General features: G+C 38.8%; 2 protein-coding genes across 2 annotated transcripts in view; one reads left to right on the top strand and one right to left on the bottom strand.

The window, feature by feature from the left end:
- LOC144648597 (uncharacterized) overlaps positions 1-16,063 on the bottom strand; it is a 701,885-nt gene that overhangs the window by 649,373 nt on the left and 36,449 nt on the right.
- Positions 2,342-4,542, top strand: LOC144636257 (uncharacterized). The gene has a single exon (XM_078495421.1). It carries the CDS (start codon positions 2,342-2,344, stop codon positions 4,499-4,501), a length of 2,160 nt encoding a protein of 719 aa, XP_078351547.1. The 3' UTR covers positions 4,502-4,542.

Here is a 16,063-nt window from a genome sequence, read left to right as displayed (position 1 = left end):
TACAGCTTGCAAGATACATTAAGATTATCAAAGAACAAATTATGGAAAATTTTCTATAAAATATAGAGGGGCAAAATTATGGAATGACTCTTCCAGAAAACTTAAGAAATCAACAATCGTATAGCTCATTCAAAAAATCTATTAAGATATACATACAGTAAAATGAAATGATAATGACAATAATAATAGTAATTGGGGATCCTCTTTGAAAAGCTCAATAGAGCTTGCTAGGATCTCCTGCCATTGTAAACTACTGAATGAAATGATTGTACTTTTATTATGGGCGAATAAGTTGATTGATTGAAATGCGGGATTGTCCAAAAGATTTCAAACTCATTTCAATTTTGTTGTTCACCTTTCAGAAATACCGACTTGGTCTGAAGACAAATAAGGCCATCAAGAAAGAACTGATCTTGTTCGCTCTGTTGTAATTCTTCATTCTTATTTCAAGACACGAAAGAGCGTGAATTTACTTTTTGTGTTCATTTTATAACTATTATTTTATAATTTTATAATTGCGCGACTTGATCGCTTTCATTCTTCCGCCTTTCCACAGTAACAGATATGAGATCACATAATCAAACAGCTTTGTATCTAAATGAAACTAAGATTGGGATTTCGATTAATCATCGCTTTGACGGTGATTTTATTAATGTCGTGGCTGTCAAAAATTATAGCCTGCGTTGCAGACGACCTAAACCCTGGTGTAGTCCGTCTGCGAAACGCAGCCGAAAAGCTTGTTCCGACATCCCGCAGGTTTGCAAGGATCTGTGTATTCATATTCGAGGTTTTGTGACACGTCCGGCTGCGACGCAGGCTAACAAATTATGGTATATATCGTAAACTAGTTAAGATAGAGACCGCTATACAATACAAGGTTGGTTATACCGGTAGTTTCAACAGCGACGTTCACTTTAGTGTTGGAAAACTAGTGAAACTACGAAACACTCGGGGGGTTTGCCGAGATTCCGAGAAAATAGATTATCATTTGACCTCATGATGCAGCATGTTTTGAAAGCGAGATGAGTTTAAAAGTGATGCAGGAAGCGGGTAAGGAGAAATTTAAAACGAGACGGGAAGGCACACAAGGAACTCAAAACAAAATTGCTCTGATTTCACTTAAATTTTGAAGCATGCATAGAAATCCGCTCGAGAAGTGACTGTTAATGAATCACATATCTTTTCCGCCAACGAAACAAAGAAATCCTAATGAGGCTTTCGTTAAGCTGTCGCTAAGAATTCTAGAACATTCATTGGCACGCTTATTGTAATTTGTAATTTTAATTTTCGCTCGTATAAAACCAGGGACGCTGTTTCGTCGGTTTACATTATCAGAGCTGAAGAAAGTTTACGTAGCAACGGTTTGAAGTGAGACACAAACTTACCGAGTTTAGTTTAGTTTCTTGAACTTTCTTAAAACAGAAAGTGATAACAAGTTTTTGGAAGTTGACTGTATAATAAAATTGAACGCTAAGAAATTTGAACGACGTTTCGACCGTTCGACGGTCATTTTCAAGTTAGGTGTTTGAATAAAACTACATGTGTAAATATAGTAAAAGCGCTAAAATATGTACATACAAACAATAGACAATAAGAATAAAAAGGCTAAAAAAGGCTAAAAATGGCTAAAAAATAACTTTGTGCGAATGACATGCATAGTTGTACAAGATATAATTAAAAACGTAAAGCAAGCGAATAAGACAACGAGAATAAGAACATTAAAATACCTAAAAATATCTAAACAAATAATTTCGCGCGGAAATTATCTTATTTGTTTCCGCGCGAAATTATTTCTTTAGATATTTTTAGGTATTTTAATGTTCTTATTCTCGTTGTCTTATTCGCTTGCTTTACGTTTTTAATTATATCTTGTACAACTATGCATGTCATTCGCACAAAGTTATTTTTTAGCCATTTTTAGCCGTTTTTAGCCTTTTTATTCTTATTGTCTATTGTTTGTATGTACATATTTTAGCGCTTTTACTATATTTACACATGTAATTTTATTCAAACACCTAACTTGAAAATGACCGTCGAACGGTCGAAACGTCGTTCAAATTTCTTAGCGTTCAATTTTATTATACAGTCAACTTCCAAAAACTTGTTGATTCGAATTTTAAAACGCCAAAACCAGCTTCACTTGTTCCGACGACTGGAACAGTGCAGCATAAAGCAAGTCAGTTGTGAAACTGCTATCGAATTCTTGAAACTCTGTCAAAACCTTGATTTGACACCAACCTTTGCAAAAGTCGACAGGACAAAAGCTGCAAAATGGAAAGGATCAGCGAAGGCCTTCGAGGAGAATGTAATTGCAGAAGAATTACGCCAGAAAGCAAAACGGATGACCGAGCTAAGAGAAGAAATCAACGAGATCTATGATGAAATCCGTGAAAAATGCTCGCCACTTCGCTTTGCCTGCATTCTAAGAACCATCGTCATTCTTCGCAACGAGCAATACGCTGAATTGATGAATGGTCACACAAAGAAGATCTCAAGGCTTCTTTACAACAACACTGATGTCGATGAACATATCACTAACCTATCCTCGTACAGGCTTTCTTTCTATCAAAAGCTAGTTTTGTGTCGCAGACTTGACTTTGCTCTTCCACAACGAGTATCGCCGATGGTAGTACAGGCAAACTTCGAAAAGGCTTACTGGAAATTGGAGCCAAAACTGAGTGAGGAAAACAAGGAACTTGCCGCTGCAACTTTGCGTTCCATTGCCCTAAACTACATAAAGCGGAAAGATCAAACACCACCAAAAGCTATGCTGAGAGCGATCAGTCAGTTAAAGAAGAAAGATGACATCATTATTACCCGTCCGGATAAAGGCTCAGGAATTGTAGTGATGGACAAAACAGATTACGTCCACCTGCTGAAAGAGGCATCCATCAACGATGAATCGAAATTCATACCTGTCCAGCTAGAAAGACCGAAAACAAGGGGAAGACCCCCAAAACATTACCACCCACTTCTTCAAAAAGAGAAGGAGTTAACCTCTATCGTCCAAAGGATCTTTCCAAAACAGATCGCCGATTCAGTCATTCAGAAAGGTTCCAGACTTGCTCACCTGTACGGACTACCAAAGACGCACAAGAAACAGCTTGCCGTGCGCCCAATATTATCAGCGACAGGAACTTACAACTATAAACTTGCAAAATGGTTGGACGAGAAGTTAAAACCACTTTCCCTAAACGCCTCTACTGTCACAGACATCTTCACTTTTGCTGAAGAAATTCAAGGCATGGAAATTAATGACCAGGACATTCTAGTGTCCTACGACGTGTCCTCACTGTTTACGAATGTACTTGTTAATGAAACTATGGAACTCCTGGCAGAGAAAGCATTCCAGGATGATTGGTTTAACAAGGAGTACAACCTCAACATCACTAAACCTGACCTAATTGAGTTGCTTGGAATTGCAACCAAGAATCAGCTGTTTCAATTTCAGGGAAATTTGTATGAACAGGTGGACGGTGTTGCCATGGGGTCTCCGCTCGGACCTCTTGTGGCCAATACTTTCATGTGCGGTATCGAAGAGCAATTAGAAATCCAAAACAAGATGCCTGCATTTTACAAGCGTTACGTCGACGATACTCTCAGCAAAATGCCTGATGCTACAGCTGCCTCTGAATTCTTATCAACACTAAACGAAATCCATCCCTCTGTCAGTTTCACAATGGAACTGGAAGACAACAACAAACTACCGTTTCTAGGAATGGAGATTATCAAAAATGGATCCCAGCTGGACACGAAGGTCTACAAGAAACCGACAGATACCGGGCATTTATTACACTACCAAAGCCATGTTGATGTAAAGTACAAGCACTCACTACTTAAAACAATGCTGAATCGCGCATTCAAGCTTTCCTCGAACTGGCAACTTTTCCATCAAGAATGCGAACGTCTAAAGGAGACCTTTGCTCGTTTACAATATCCAGAATCCCTCGTAGAAACCACCATCCGACAATTCGTCGAGGCGAAAGTTGTAACGGGAAATGCGTGTCCTCAACAACAGCAGGTCCCTTGTCAGCGAGAAGTTCCTATTAGAGTCGTTTTGCCGTACAAGGATCAAAAAGCAGCAAACTCAGTACGCAGGCAACTCAGCGATCTCAGCCGAAAGATAAACACCGAGATCCGTCCAGTTTACACCAGCCGTAAGATCAAAGACACAATTAAAGTGAAGGAACAGAAACCGCCCATCGTAAACCAACAAAGCGCTGTTTATTATTATAAGTGTGATCTGTGTGATGCAGATTACGTCGGCTATTCTTGTCGACACTTGCACCAGCGCATCGAAGAACACAAAGGATCGTCTATCGGACATCACGTGAAAGAACAACATGGAAAGGAGCCACACAACATCGAAAAGAACTTTAAGATTTTAAGGAAGTGCCAAAGCAAGCTTGACTGTTTGATTTTTGAAATGCTTTTTATTAGACTTCTGAAACCAAAACTTAACAAACAGAGTGACTCGATCCGCGCGAAATTATTTGTTTAGATATTTTTAGGTATTTTAATGTTCTTATTCTCGTTGTCTTATTCGCTTGCTTTACGTTTTTAATTATATCTTGTACAACTATGCATGTCATTCGCACAAAGTTATTTTTTAGCCATTTTTAGCCTTTTTTAGCCTTTTTATTCTTATTGTCTATTGTTTGTATGTACATATTTTAGCGCTTTTACTATATTTACACATGTAATTTTATTCAAACACCTAACTTGAAAATGACCGTCGAACGGTCGAAACGTCGTTCAAATTTCTTAGCGTTCAATTTTATTATACAGAAAGTGATAAGTGACTAAAAACACTGCAGAGGGACTTTCCCTGTAAGACAAGCGCCAAACAAAAACAAATATAAATTAAAAAAACAACCAAATTTCAAGCCCTGTTAAAACACAAAGAGAAACATTTTTTGTTAAGTTTTCATCCTTTGCCATCTTCATTCTTTGTTAAATGCAGACGGGGTAGTCCGAAACTTTCCAAATCATTTTGATTTTGATGTTGACTTGTTCAGCTAGTGAATTCACCTTTCAGAAAGACCGACAAGCTTGACGACAAACACGGCCATCAAGAAAGAACAGATCTTTTTCGCTCTTTTGCAATTTATTCTTATTTCAATACACGGAAGATCGTAAATCGACTATTTGTGTTCATGACTTCATAATGTATTTTGTAAAATTTGGTCGATTTCATTCTTCCGCCCTTCCATATATTAATAGCCATTAGATTATCACGTGACCTCATGATGCAGCAGATGTTGAATGCGGGATGAGTTTAAAATTGATGCGGGATGCGGGTTAGGAGAAATTTAAAACGAGACGGGAAGGCACACAAGGAACTCAAAACAAAATTGCTCTGATTTCACTTTCTTGAAGCGTGCATAGTAAGCCGCTCGAGAAGTGACTGTTAATGAAAAACACATATCTTTTCCGCTAACAAAACAAAGAAATCTTAATGAGGCTTTCGTTAAGCTGTCGCTAAGAATTCTAGAACATTCATTGGCACGCTTATTGTAATTTGTAATTTTAATTTTCGCTCGTATAAAACCAGGGACGCTGTTTCGTCGGTTTACATTATTAGCTGAAGAAAGTTGTTGTAGCGACGGTTTGAAGTGAGACACAAACTTACCGAGTTTAGTTTAGTTTCTTGAACTTTCTTGGAACAGAAAGTGATTAGTGACTGAAAACACTGCAGAGGACCTTCCCTGCAAGACAAATACCGTATTTATTCGTTTAAGCGCCCTGGGCGCTTATTACATTTTTGGACCTTGAGAGTGGGCGCTTATTCGAGGTGGGCGCTAATTCGAGGCTGGGCGCTTATTAAATTTTCACCATTTTTAGCAAGTAGTACGCTTATTTTGCAAGAAAAAAGTAAATAATAACAGAACGTGAAGATGTCCAAAAGCCAAATTTTTACTGATCCTTGAAAGTTTCTGTAAACTATTGAGAAAGCTTGGTCTCCGGGCTAGTCTCTTGGTAGTACTTAGTCAATTTCACATCTCTTATTTTACTGCTCTCGTGCATGTCAATTTTTTAGGGGGTGGGGGTGGGCGCTTATTTGAGGCTGGGCGCTTATTAACTTTTCCTACCTACAGGGTGGGCGCTTATTCGAGGTGGGCGCTTATTCGAGGTTGGGCGCTTAATCGAATAAATACGGTAAGGCCATCAAGAAAGAACTGATCTTGTTCGCTCTGTTGTAATTCTTCATTCTTATTTCAACACACGAAAAGGCCGTGAATTTTTTATAAATTTTGTTCACTTCATAATATACTTTGCACGATTTGATCGATTTCATTCTTTCGCCTTTACACAGTAACAGACATTAGATCACAAAAACAAACAGCTTTGTATCTAAATGAAAATCGGATCGACGTTTCGATTCATTATCGCTTTGTCGTTCCCAGATCTCGCGGGCTTCGCGCGAGATCTGGGAACGAGATTATGATTTTTCCTGGCTATTAAAGATATATATATCGAAGTAAATATATTCTAAATCGATTTAGTCCTGTCCCTGAACTCTCTCTTCCACGCGCCCTTTATAGGGGTTGAACCCAGGCGCGCGAAGAGAGAGTCCAGGATAACTTGCATGCGCATGCTCAGAACGAACCAATTAGAAGCGAGGAGTGTGGTGTTACTTGCTTGGGACGCGCGCGCTAGGTTAAAACTGGCTCGCTCAAATGACAAATTCAACTACGCGACCGAGCGCGCGAATAAATGCAAGAAAAAAAACTGTGCTCAATTGAATCCAAAACCAATTAAATAAACAGCTACAAAATACTGGGAATAGTTGACGGATATCGATTTTTGTTTTGGCCGTTAGCTTTTAGCAGACACTGACTGCAAAGTTAGGCTTTTTGAAGTTATTCCGGTGATCAAAGGCCCGCCTTAAAGAATCGTTGGCAAGTTTCAAGGGTGCTATGAAAGTATTAGGAATTTAGAGGCTGCGTATTTTTTGTTTGTTTGGAATGCTTAGTTTGTAGTCTCTATTTGTTATTTAAGAGTTTAGTTAGCTTCAATAGTAATTTGTAAACACGACCACATCAGCTATGCTGCAAAACATTTATCGTGTATAAATAAAAGTTTTTATTATTTATTATTTATTATTATCTAGCTGCTTTAGTACACGGTCGCGTAGTTGAACTCGTCATCTGTGCGCGCGCGTTTTCAAAAGGGCTGCCAAATAAGGTTTTCCCCCTAATTTTGGGGGAAAAACTGGCGCATGCGCATGCAAGTTATCCTGGACTCTCTCTTCTCGCGCTGGGTTCAGCCCCAAAAGGCGCGCGGAAGAGAGAGTTCAGGAACTGGACTAAAATCGGTTAAGATGGAGTCTAAAATACAAGGTTAGTTGTACTTACCGCGCAAAGTTCGCTCTCGAAAGTGAAACTTACAGTAGAAACACTCGGGGGTTCTCAACATTCCGAAAAAACAGGTTTTCATGTTACGTCATGATGTAGCAAGTGTTGAGGGGTTTCTAAAGGGTTTAGGTTGGCGGGATGCGGGATGAAAATACCATGGCGAAAGCTGAATATGCACACTTCGGGAGGCGGGATGCGGATCAGTACTTTTTAAATTGATGGCGGGATGTATCGGAGTGCACGAAATGTTAACGCAGCCTTATTAAAAAAAGAATTGTTTTTATTTTACTTTTCATAACCCTTTAGTTCTCCGCCCGCCGGCAGAGTAACGCGATACACGCGCACGAGGTTATTTGCTTCTTGTTTGATCTACACCGTCGACACCGCTAACCTGGACCCGGGTATCATGTAAAACAAAACCAAACAAAATTTAAATCAAGCTCAACAAAACGAAATCGATTTTGCTCGGTAATTGAACAAATAACTTCCGGTGAGTTCGATTTCTGAACTTAGTCGAGCGAAATCAAATGTTGTCGGTATAATTAGGGTTGACTTGTAAATCTTTAAAAACCCATCACCGCTTTGTATTGAGACTCAGTCAGTAGCTTTTTTATTCTTCTCTATAACAATTTTCCATAATCCTGTCACTTTTTGCAGCAAGTATTTTGCAGCATGTAATTTGTGTAATAAGCAAAGAGGTACTAATCAGAAACACTCCAAAACGTTTTGTTGGTTTCTAGCGAGGGAAGAAACACCGTCACGGATGATAGTGCAAAGTGTGTCTTTCTTACAACCTGAGCCTGGCTCGTCACTTCTCGTCTGAACTTTAGATTTGGTGGGAGTGGGAGTTCGACACCTTTATGTCAACCACAATCAGGGACAAAAGTGTTGAGATGCTCATCATTAAACGGACGCTTTTTAACAGGAAAGTGCACTTCGCAAATAAAGATAGCCGATCCCGCTATTCCCAGATTTCCTTCTTCCGCCTTTCCATAGTAACAGACATGAGATCGCAGAAAGAAACAGCTTCGTGAAAATTAGATCGGGATTTCGATTATTCGTCGCTTTTGACGAAGATTTTATGAACGTCGTGGCTATTAAAGAAAGCAAAAGTTTAGACAGTGGCAATATAATGCTAGGTTAGTTGAATGAACTTACCACGACGAAGTTCGTTTTTGAAAGCGAAACTTAGAAACACTTGGGATGCTCGACATTTCGAGGAAAACAGATTATCATGTGACCTCATGATGCAGCAGGTGTTGAATGCGGGATGCGGGTTAGGAGAAATTTAAAACGAGACGGGACGGCACACAAGGAACTTAAAACAAAATTGCTCTGATTTCACTTTCTTTAAGCGTGCATTGTAATTCGTTTGAGAAGTGACTGTTAATTGTCATGCTTATTGCAATTTGCTCATATAAAACCAGGTGACGCTCAGTTTCGCCGGTTTACATTATTAGCTGAGAAAGGTCGTAGTTGGGTGGTTTAAAGTTAGACATAAACTTACCGTGTTTAGTTTAGTTTCTCGATCTTCTGCCAAAAATGGAACCAAAAGTGAAAACTGACTGAGAAAGCACTAAAGGAACTTTCCCTGCAAGACGAGCGTCAGACAAAGACAAATACAAATTAAAAACGACCAAGTTTTCTGTAAAAACACAAAGAGAAACATTTCTTCTAAAGATTACATCCTTTGCCACGTCCATTCATTGTTAAATGCAGAAGGGATAGTCAGAAAGTTTCAAATTCATTTTCATTTTGTTGTTGACTTGTGAAGCGACTTCACCTTTCAGAAAGACCGACTTGACGATAAAAAAGGCCATCAAGAAAGAACTGATCTTGCTCGAACTGTTGTAACTCTTCATTCTTATTTCAATACACGGAAGACCGTAAATCGACTATTTTGTGTTGACTTCATAATGTATTTTGCACGATTTGATCGATTTCATTCTTCCGCCTTCTAATAATTACAGACACGAGATCGCAAAAATAAACAGCTTTGTATCTAAATAAAAATCAGATCGGGATTTCGATTAATCATCGTTTTGACGGTTATTTTCTAAATGTTGTGGCTATCAAAGAAAGCAAAAGTATATATGTTCTTAACAAGTTTAGACAGAGGCCGTACAATACAAGGTTAGTTGTACTTACCGCGGCGAAGTTCGCTTTGGAAAGTGAAACTACGAAACACTCGGGGGTTTCCCGAGATTCCGAGAAAACAGATTATCACGTGACCTCATGATGCAGCAGATGTTGAATGCGGGATGAGTTTAAAATTGTTGCGGGATGCGGGTTAGGAGAAATTTAAAACGAGGCGGGACGGCATACGAGGAACTTAAAGGGACTATGTCACGGCTAAGTTAATCTTATGTTATTAAATCTGCTAAATTTTGCCAAATATTCGCTATGAAACTAACTGTTTGCAAAGAAATTAATTCTTTGATACTAAATGACAAAACCATAGCTTCCTTGCAGCTAAATGTGTCTCCCGGGCGTCATAAATGAAAGTTACAAGCAGACAAGATTAATTTTGAAAACTGTTCCGCCGGACCATATTTCAAAAGCCCACTTCGCAATCCGTTTCAATCTTTGACACTTTTGGCCATCCGTACCTTCTTTTGCATTTGGTGTGTTATTTAAATATTCCTTCACTGTTTTAAGAGGTTATTTTATGCATTTAAACAAATTTGATGGTCATTTCCTATGCCTTAGTTTGGCTAAAATCCGTGACACGGTCCCTTTAAAACCGAAATGCTTTGATTTCAATTCACTTCCTTGAAGCGTGCATGGTAATCACTCATAAAACGCTATGGACAAATAAGCATAAGAGGCATGAAATCTGATGTTCGGCACCAGTCAGGAATGTTTTAAGACGAGATAACGCAATAATATGTAACATAAGCGCCAGGATATAGATCAATATTTTAATACTCGCAAAGATCACACCGAAACTTGGTAGTTATTGCCAAAACTTCCCTTGTTCCCTTCAAAAATTAATTAAGTTACCTGGCAAAAGCACACGAAACACTCATCGCCCGAGTGAAAGCTGTGTGCAACTTCTTGTTTTATAATAGTTATGTTTCAATTAAATGATAAAAATAATGCATATAAAACAATCAAGGTTACACTTACCACGGCGACGCCGTTTGAAACGGAAGTCTTAAGCTAAGCTGACTAGCTCGTATACCTTGCTTAGAATGAACTACGCTGTTAAGTTCATTTTATACTGTTCGCTTTGGAAAGTAACAAAAATCAGAAATCCGTAATTCGTTCCTCTGGGAATTAGAAAATGAAATTTCCTAGCTAGATCCTACAAGGAAGTGTCAGTTTTTCATTTTCCAAAACACAATGGATGATTGAGAATTTATTTTTCAACTTGTTACATCTGACATCAAAGTTTGCAATTGCTTCTCAAAACGCTTGAAATCACATTTCCGCTTCGTTTTCTCGAATCCACGCTAGATCCTCCAATTTTGTTCATGATGACCTCTTTTATATAAGAAATGCCAGAAGAGAATATTTTTTGCTCAAAATATAAAGAATATTCGCATCCAACAAATTATTTGGCGCGCGTCCATTATATTATTTTGGTAACATCTACAAATGTTCAGACCTAAACTAGTAATAGTTTTCACTATAGCTGCCCCACCTTTATATAATTTTATTTACTATCAGTAAGCAAAGATTAGTGAGTACATATTGTCGCCTTCAATGATTATAATTGGATGTGGTCAAAGCACCGGCCTAATGTCTATGGACTACCTAAATGGGTACTATTTATTACAATGATCCTATCCTTGTTACGTGACACCGTACCATTTTTAGAAAAATTCACAAGTCATATACAATGTAATGTTTATTTGCATTCAAACTTCCTGCGCGAGATGTTCATTTTAATGACTGAGAAAAAGACCTTTCGTTGGTACGAAAGCTGTATAAACAGTGTTCCAAGATGGAAGAAAGTGCTTACAGTCTCAGGAGAGTGCATAAATACAATGTGGTTTTGATCGCTTTGTAGAAAATCGGATAGATTGAACCTGCAGATTGATGATTTGGTTCCAATTTTAACACACCGACGATCCGTTCTGCGAAAGCAGTTTTTTCTTTCGTAGTCGGCCTTCAAGTCATTTGCGTCCGACAAATTTCAGGGCGGCTCAATTAGAAAGCCCTAATTTCATACAACGGAAAACTCAACTTGATAACAGACGTTAACAGCATACATTTAAAGTATGATAGGAAAAAGTAAACCATTTTAAAAATGCGCATTTACTTCATTCTCGGACAAAGTATTTTAATTATTTTCGGGTCAATGAGACAAAAAAGAGGAACACGTCTTTTCGACCACCCGTCCTGCAGCGCGGCTTCAATATCAAAACGCCGCCAACTTTACTGCGGTGCCGGGGAGAAGCAAAAGAATACATTTAACTTATGACAGAAATACACCGAATTAGAACAGGAGGAGCTGCAGTTGTGCATGCGCAGTTGCGATCACTTTTTGGACTAGAAGAAGTGAATGTTTCGAATGTTTACATTTTTATGGCCCTAGTTTAACCTCTTCATACCAGCTTCTGTTTATTTCGCGGCCGTCACGCACCGTTCGATATGGCGGTAATTAATTCACGCGCCAGCGATACGCGGTCTGCGATCCGCGGTCAGCGCATGACAACAGCAAAATCTCCTCCTGTTCCGAATTAGTAAAGAACCCCTCCAGCTATTGCAATAAAGCGACATGAAAAGTGTCGTAAACGAAACCGTTATTGCCAACATTAAAACTGAAGGAGTTTGTTTTACCGCTCTCTTAAACAAAGTGGCAATTAAAATCGCGGCGGGTCACGTCATTTGCTGTACAACCTTGTAGCGCATGCGTTCAACACTGCATGTAGTTATGATAGTTCAATCTTCGTTGGTTTTAATAATCTACACTTCTGGAGCAAAGAATTTGTAATTTTCAGGCTAATTCCACTCAACAATGGAAAGACTTAAGTTCATTCGTAAGTGGAGTGATCTTAAATGGTTTGTCTTGGGTCTGTTTATGAAAACCTCGATTAAATAATCGTATTTTGCTTGCAACAATTAAACGAGAGTCAATTGGGAAGGATATGATCTTAAATGTTAATTTTGTCTTGGAGAAGACACTTTCTTTTACAACAGGCGTTTTAGTTTAATGCATACTTTACGGCTGGCCGGAATGAGTCGACGCTTGTGACAGGAAACCGAACTGTTCTGTTCGCCACTGAGGTCTGACTTAAGAACAATGACAAATAATATGTCTTTTGACAACAGAAAAGTTATACTGGTCATTAAATTTCAAAAAGATTGTTTGTATTTGAATTATGAAAAACAAGCCATGAAATATAAAACGTAAGCCTTTTAACTCCCTAAAACTGAACTGCGTTTGTGAAACATATTAATATCGGTAGCTTGATTTGCTCGCTAAACACGCCGACCCTGAAGGGAATACAGAGGGCGAGAGATAAAAGAGAACCATTTAATATAGTTTACGAAACCGTAAATGTGGAAATTGAGAATAAAGCCAGATATATTATACACTATTCTTATTCATGCGTCGGTCTTCAATTTAATTTGTTTTAACAGGAGGGTCGTTTGAAAATATTCAAAGATTCCTCTTTGGAAAAAGAGAGCAGACATCACGAGTTTTTTTTGCTAATGGATAATCTTTAAAAAACGACCGCAGATTAAACATTTGGTTAGAAGAATGCCTGCTTTCATAAAAATCGAAACCTTTACGTGGTTAAAGCGGATTGCCGCTCGAGCTACAAAGCTAACCGAAACTGAAAAAAAGAAAAACAAATCTTGAAAAATCAACAGCGAAAATTGTGTGCATTCTGGTCACAGTTTAATTAAAAAGGCCTTAATAATCATATGTGGGCGGCGTGTGACAATAAGACGGCCGACAAATCTTTGTGAAAGCCCGTCATGTTTAGAAAATTCATTTCTTCCCTCAAGCTTAACGGAGGTTTTTCGCCGCGATGCTTTTGTGTTCGCACGAGCCGGAAAGCGCTGCCACATATAATTAAACTATGAACTGACAATCAAATGGTTTCTTTTTCACTTGGCTTTTTTGTTATTTGATAAACGGCTTTTTCGAGGCTTTCAGACGAACAAAACTTGTCCGACAATATTAAGACTTTTTCTCCCGAAATGATAACGGATTTTGTTTTGACAATGTTTGACACTTTATTTGTCGGCAAGATTCGCAGGGAAAATATTTACTTAATAAAAGTCAATATCGGGCCTTTATGGGGCGCGCTCTTTAATTCGAAAAATCTACACCACCCAACGTTAATTAAAATAAGGATGTTGAAATTGATTATTAGAAAAGCTAATAAAAATGCCTACTGTGGCTGGTCGGCGTGCGGAAAAATCAACATTTTAAAGAGAAACCGTCCATAGCTTATTCAAACTAATTTGCCAAAGATTGCGAACAAGTTTTCCATATCACAAGCATATCAAAGTGTTCTGTAAACATCTTATTTGGTTAACAGTTTTTCGCAGCGGGAAAGTTTGTTTTTAAAACTTTCCATACTGTCGGCTGACGTTTTCATTGTGTGCGCTTTGTTTGCTTAAGTGAATGACGATTTTATTTGCCTCTTCTATGCGTCTATTGCATGCAGCGCGGCGGTTTTTGTTAGATTATTAAACGGCGATGGAAAGAGGTCTTTGAACATGCCGCCTCCAATCCAACCCTGTTGGAAATTTCATAATACAAATTTTCATCTTGTATATGCCGCGCCGAACGTGCTTTTGTAAAACCCTCTTTCTGATATGTCATCGACTTATCGCTCGAGCTTCTCGTAGGATAGAATTCGAATCAAACTCAATTTAATCTAGCTTCGCTGCAGAAAACGCCATAGATATATGTTACAAAGTTATTTCAAATACTAATAAACTTGTGCTTAATTACACTGTGTTACAGCGCTTCGCTTTTATTCTATAGTTATTAGAATTATAGAGGTGTGAAATAACACACTTGTTACCTGCACACTCGTGCATTACACAATACAATTCAGAAGACAGAAGGAACACGCTTCGCAAATTCTGAACATGGCCTGTGGCTATTTTTCGCCGCCAAATATTGGTAATAAAAATTAGTTTAAATTTTCATAAGATCTATAGTTCGCTTTCTTTGCCTCAAGGCTACAGACAAGATTGAAGTTCTTGAGATGTTTAGTCAAAGCAATTTTTATTCAAATTGTCAAAATTAATTAAAGTTCAAACAAGTCTTTTGAACAGCAAGGGGGCAGATTGATTTGAGCTTACGCCGATGACATCAATGACGAAAACTGCCGAAAACTACCGAGAATTGTCGAAGGTTACCCGAGCAACACCAGGCCTACCCGATTCAAAATAAACACAAAACCAGTGTCAACAAAATGGCAAACATTTGAATTTAACCATACTCAACCCACACATGGCGGTAACTGTTGAAGACGATAGTTTACTAAAACAAAGTTAAATAATTTTTCTTGTAATCAGAAAATGTTAGTATATATGATAAATGCAAATGCGGCCTTACACTACTGAAGACCTGAAAAAAATTTTCAGGCTCTGAGCGGGAGTCGAACCCACGACCTTTGCGTTGCCAGTGCAATGCTCTACCACTGAGCTATCAAAGCCACATGAGAGCGGTCGTATATGGGTAATCCCTTTATGGTGGACATGATACTCGGCCCAAGTATATGTGAAATAAATGAATGTGTGTCCAGCAGTAGCAGTGAAAATATATATGATAAATGCAAATACGGCCTTACACTACTGAAGACCTGAAAAAAATTTTCAGGCTCTGAGCGGGAGTCGAACCCACGACCTTTGCGTTGCCAGTGCAATGCTCTACCACTGAGCTATCAAAGCCACATGAGAGCGGTCGTATATGGGTAATCCCTTTATGGTGGACATGATACTCGGCCCAAGTATATGTGAAATAAATGAATGTGTGTCCAGCAGTAGCAGTGAAAATATATATGATAAATGCAAATACGGCCTTACACTACTGAAGACCTGAAAAAAATTTTCAGGCTCTGAGCGGGAGTCGAACCCACGACCTTTGCGTTGCCAGTGCAATGCTCTACCACTGAGCTATCAAAGCCACATGAGAGCGGTCGTATATGGGTAATCCCTTTATGGTGGACATGATACTCGGCCCAAGTATATGTGAAATAAATGAATGTGTGTCCAGCAGTAGCAGTGAAAATATATATGATAAATGCAAATACGGCCTTACACTACTGAAGACCTGAAAAAAATTTTCAGGCTCTGAGCGGGAGTCGAACCCACGACCTTTGCGTTGCCAGTGCAATGCTCTACCACTGAGCTATCAAAGCCACATGAGAGCGGTCGTATATGGGTAATCCCTTTATGGTGGACATGATACTCGGCCCAAGTATATGTGAAATAAATGAATGTGTGTCCAGCAGTAGCAGTGAAAATATATATGATAAATGCAAATACGGCCTTACACTACTGAAGACCTGAAAAAAATTTTCAGGCTCTGAGCGGGAGTCGAACCCACGACCTTTGCGTTGCCAGTGCAATGCTCTACCACTGAGCTATCAAAGCCACATGAGAGCGGTCGTATATGGGTAATCCCTTCATGGTGGACATGATACTCGGCCCAAGTATATGTGAAATAAATGAATGTGTGTCGTGGGTTCGACTCCCGCTCAGAGCCTGAAAATTTTTTTCAGGTC

This window comes from Oculina patagonica, chromosome 1, assembly GCF_052425735.1.
Source record: "Oculina patagonica isolate OP01 chromosome 1, crgOcupat, whole genome shotgun sequence".
NCBI lineage: Eukaryota > Metazoa > Cnidaria > Anthozoa > Scleractinia > Oculinidae > Oculina > Oculina patagonica.
The sequence above is the reverse complement of the archived record's forward strand: the minus strand, read 5'-3'. Positions and strand labels throughout refer to the sequence as shown.

Coding starts and splice junctions, on each gene's coding strand:
- LOC144636257 (XM_078495421.1), top strand. CDS start 2,342: ATGACCGAGCTAAGAGAAGAAATCAACGAGATCTATGATGAAATCCGT.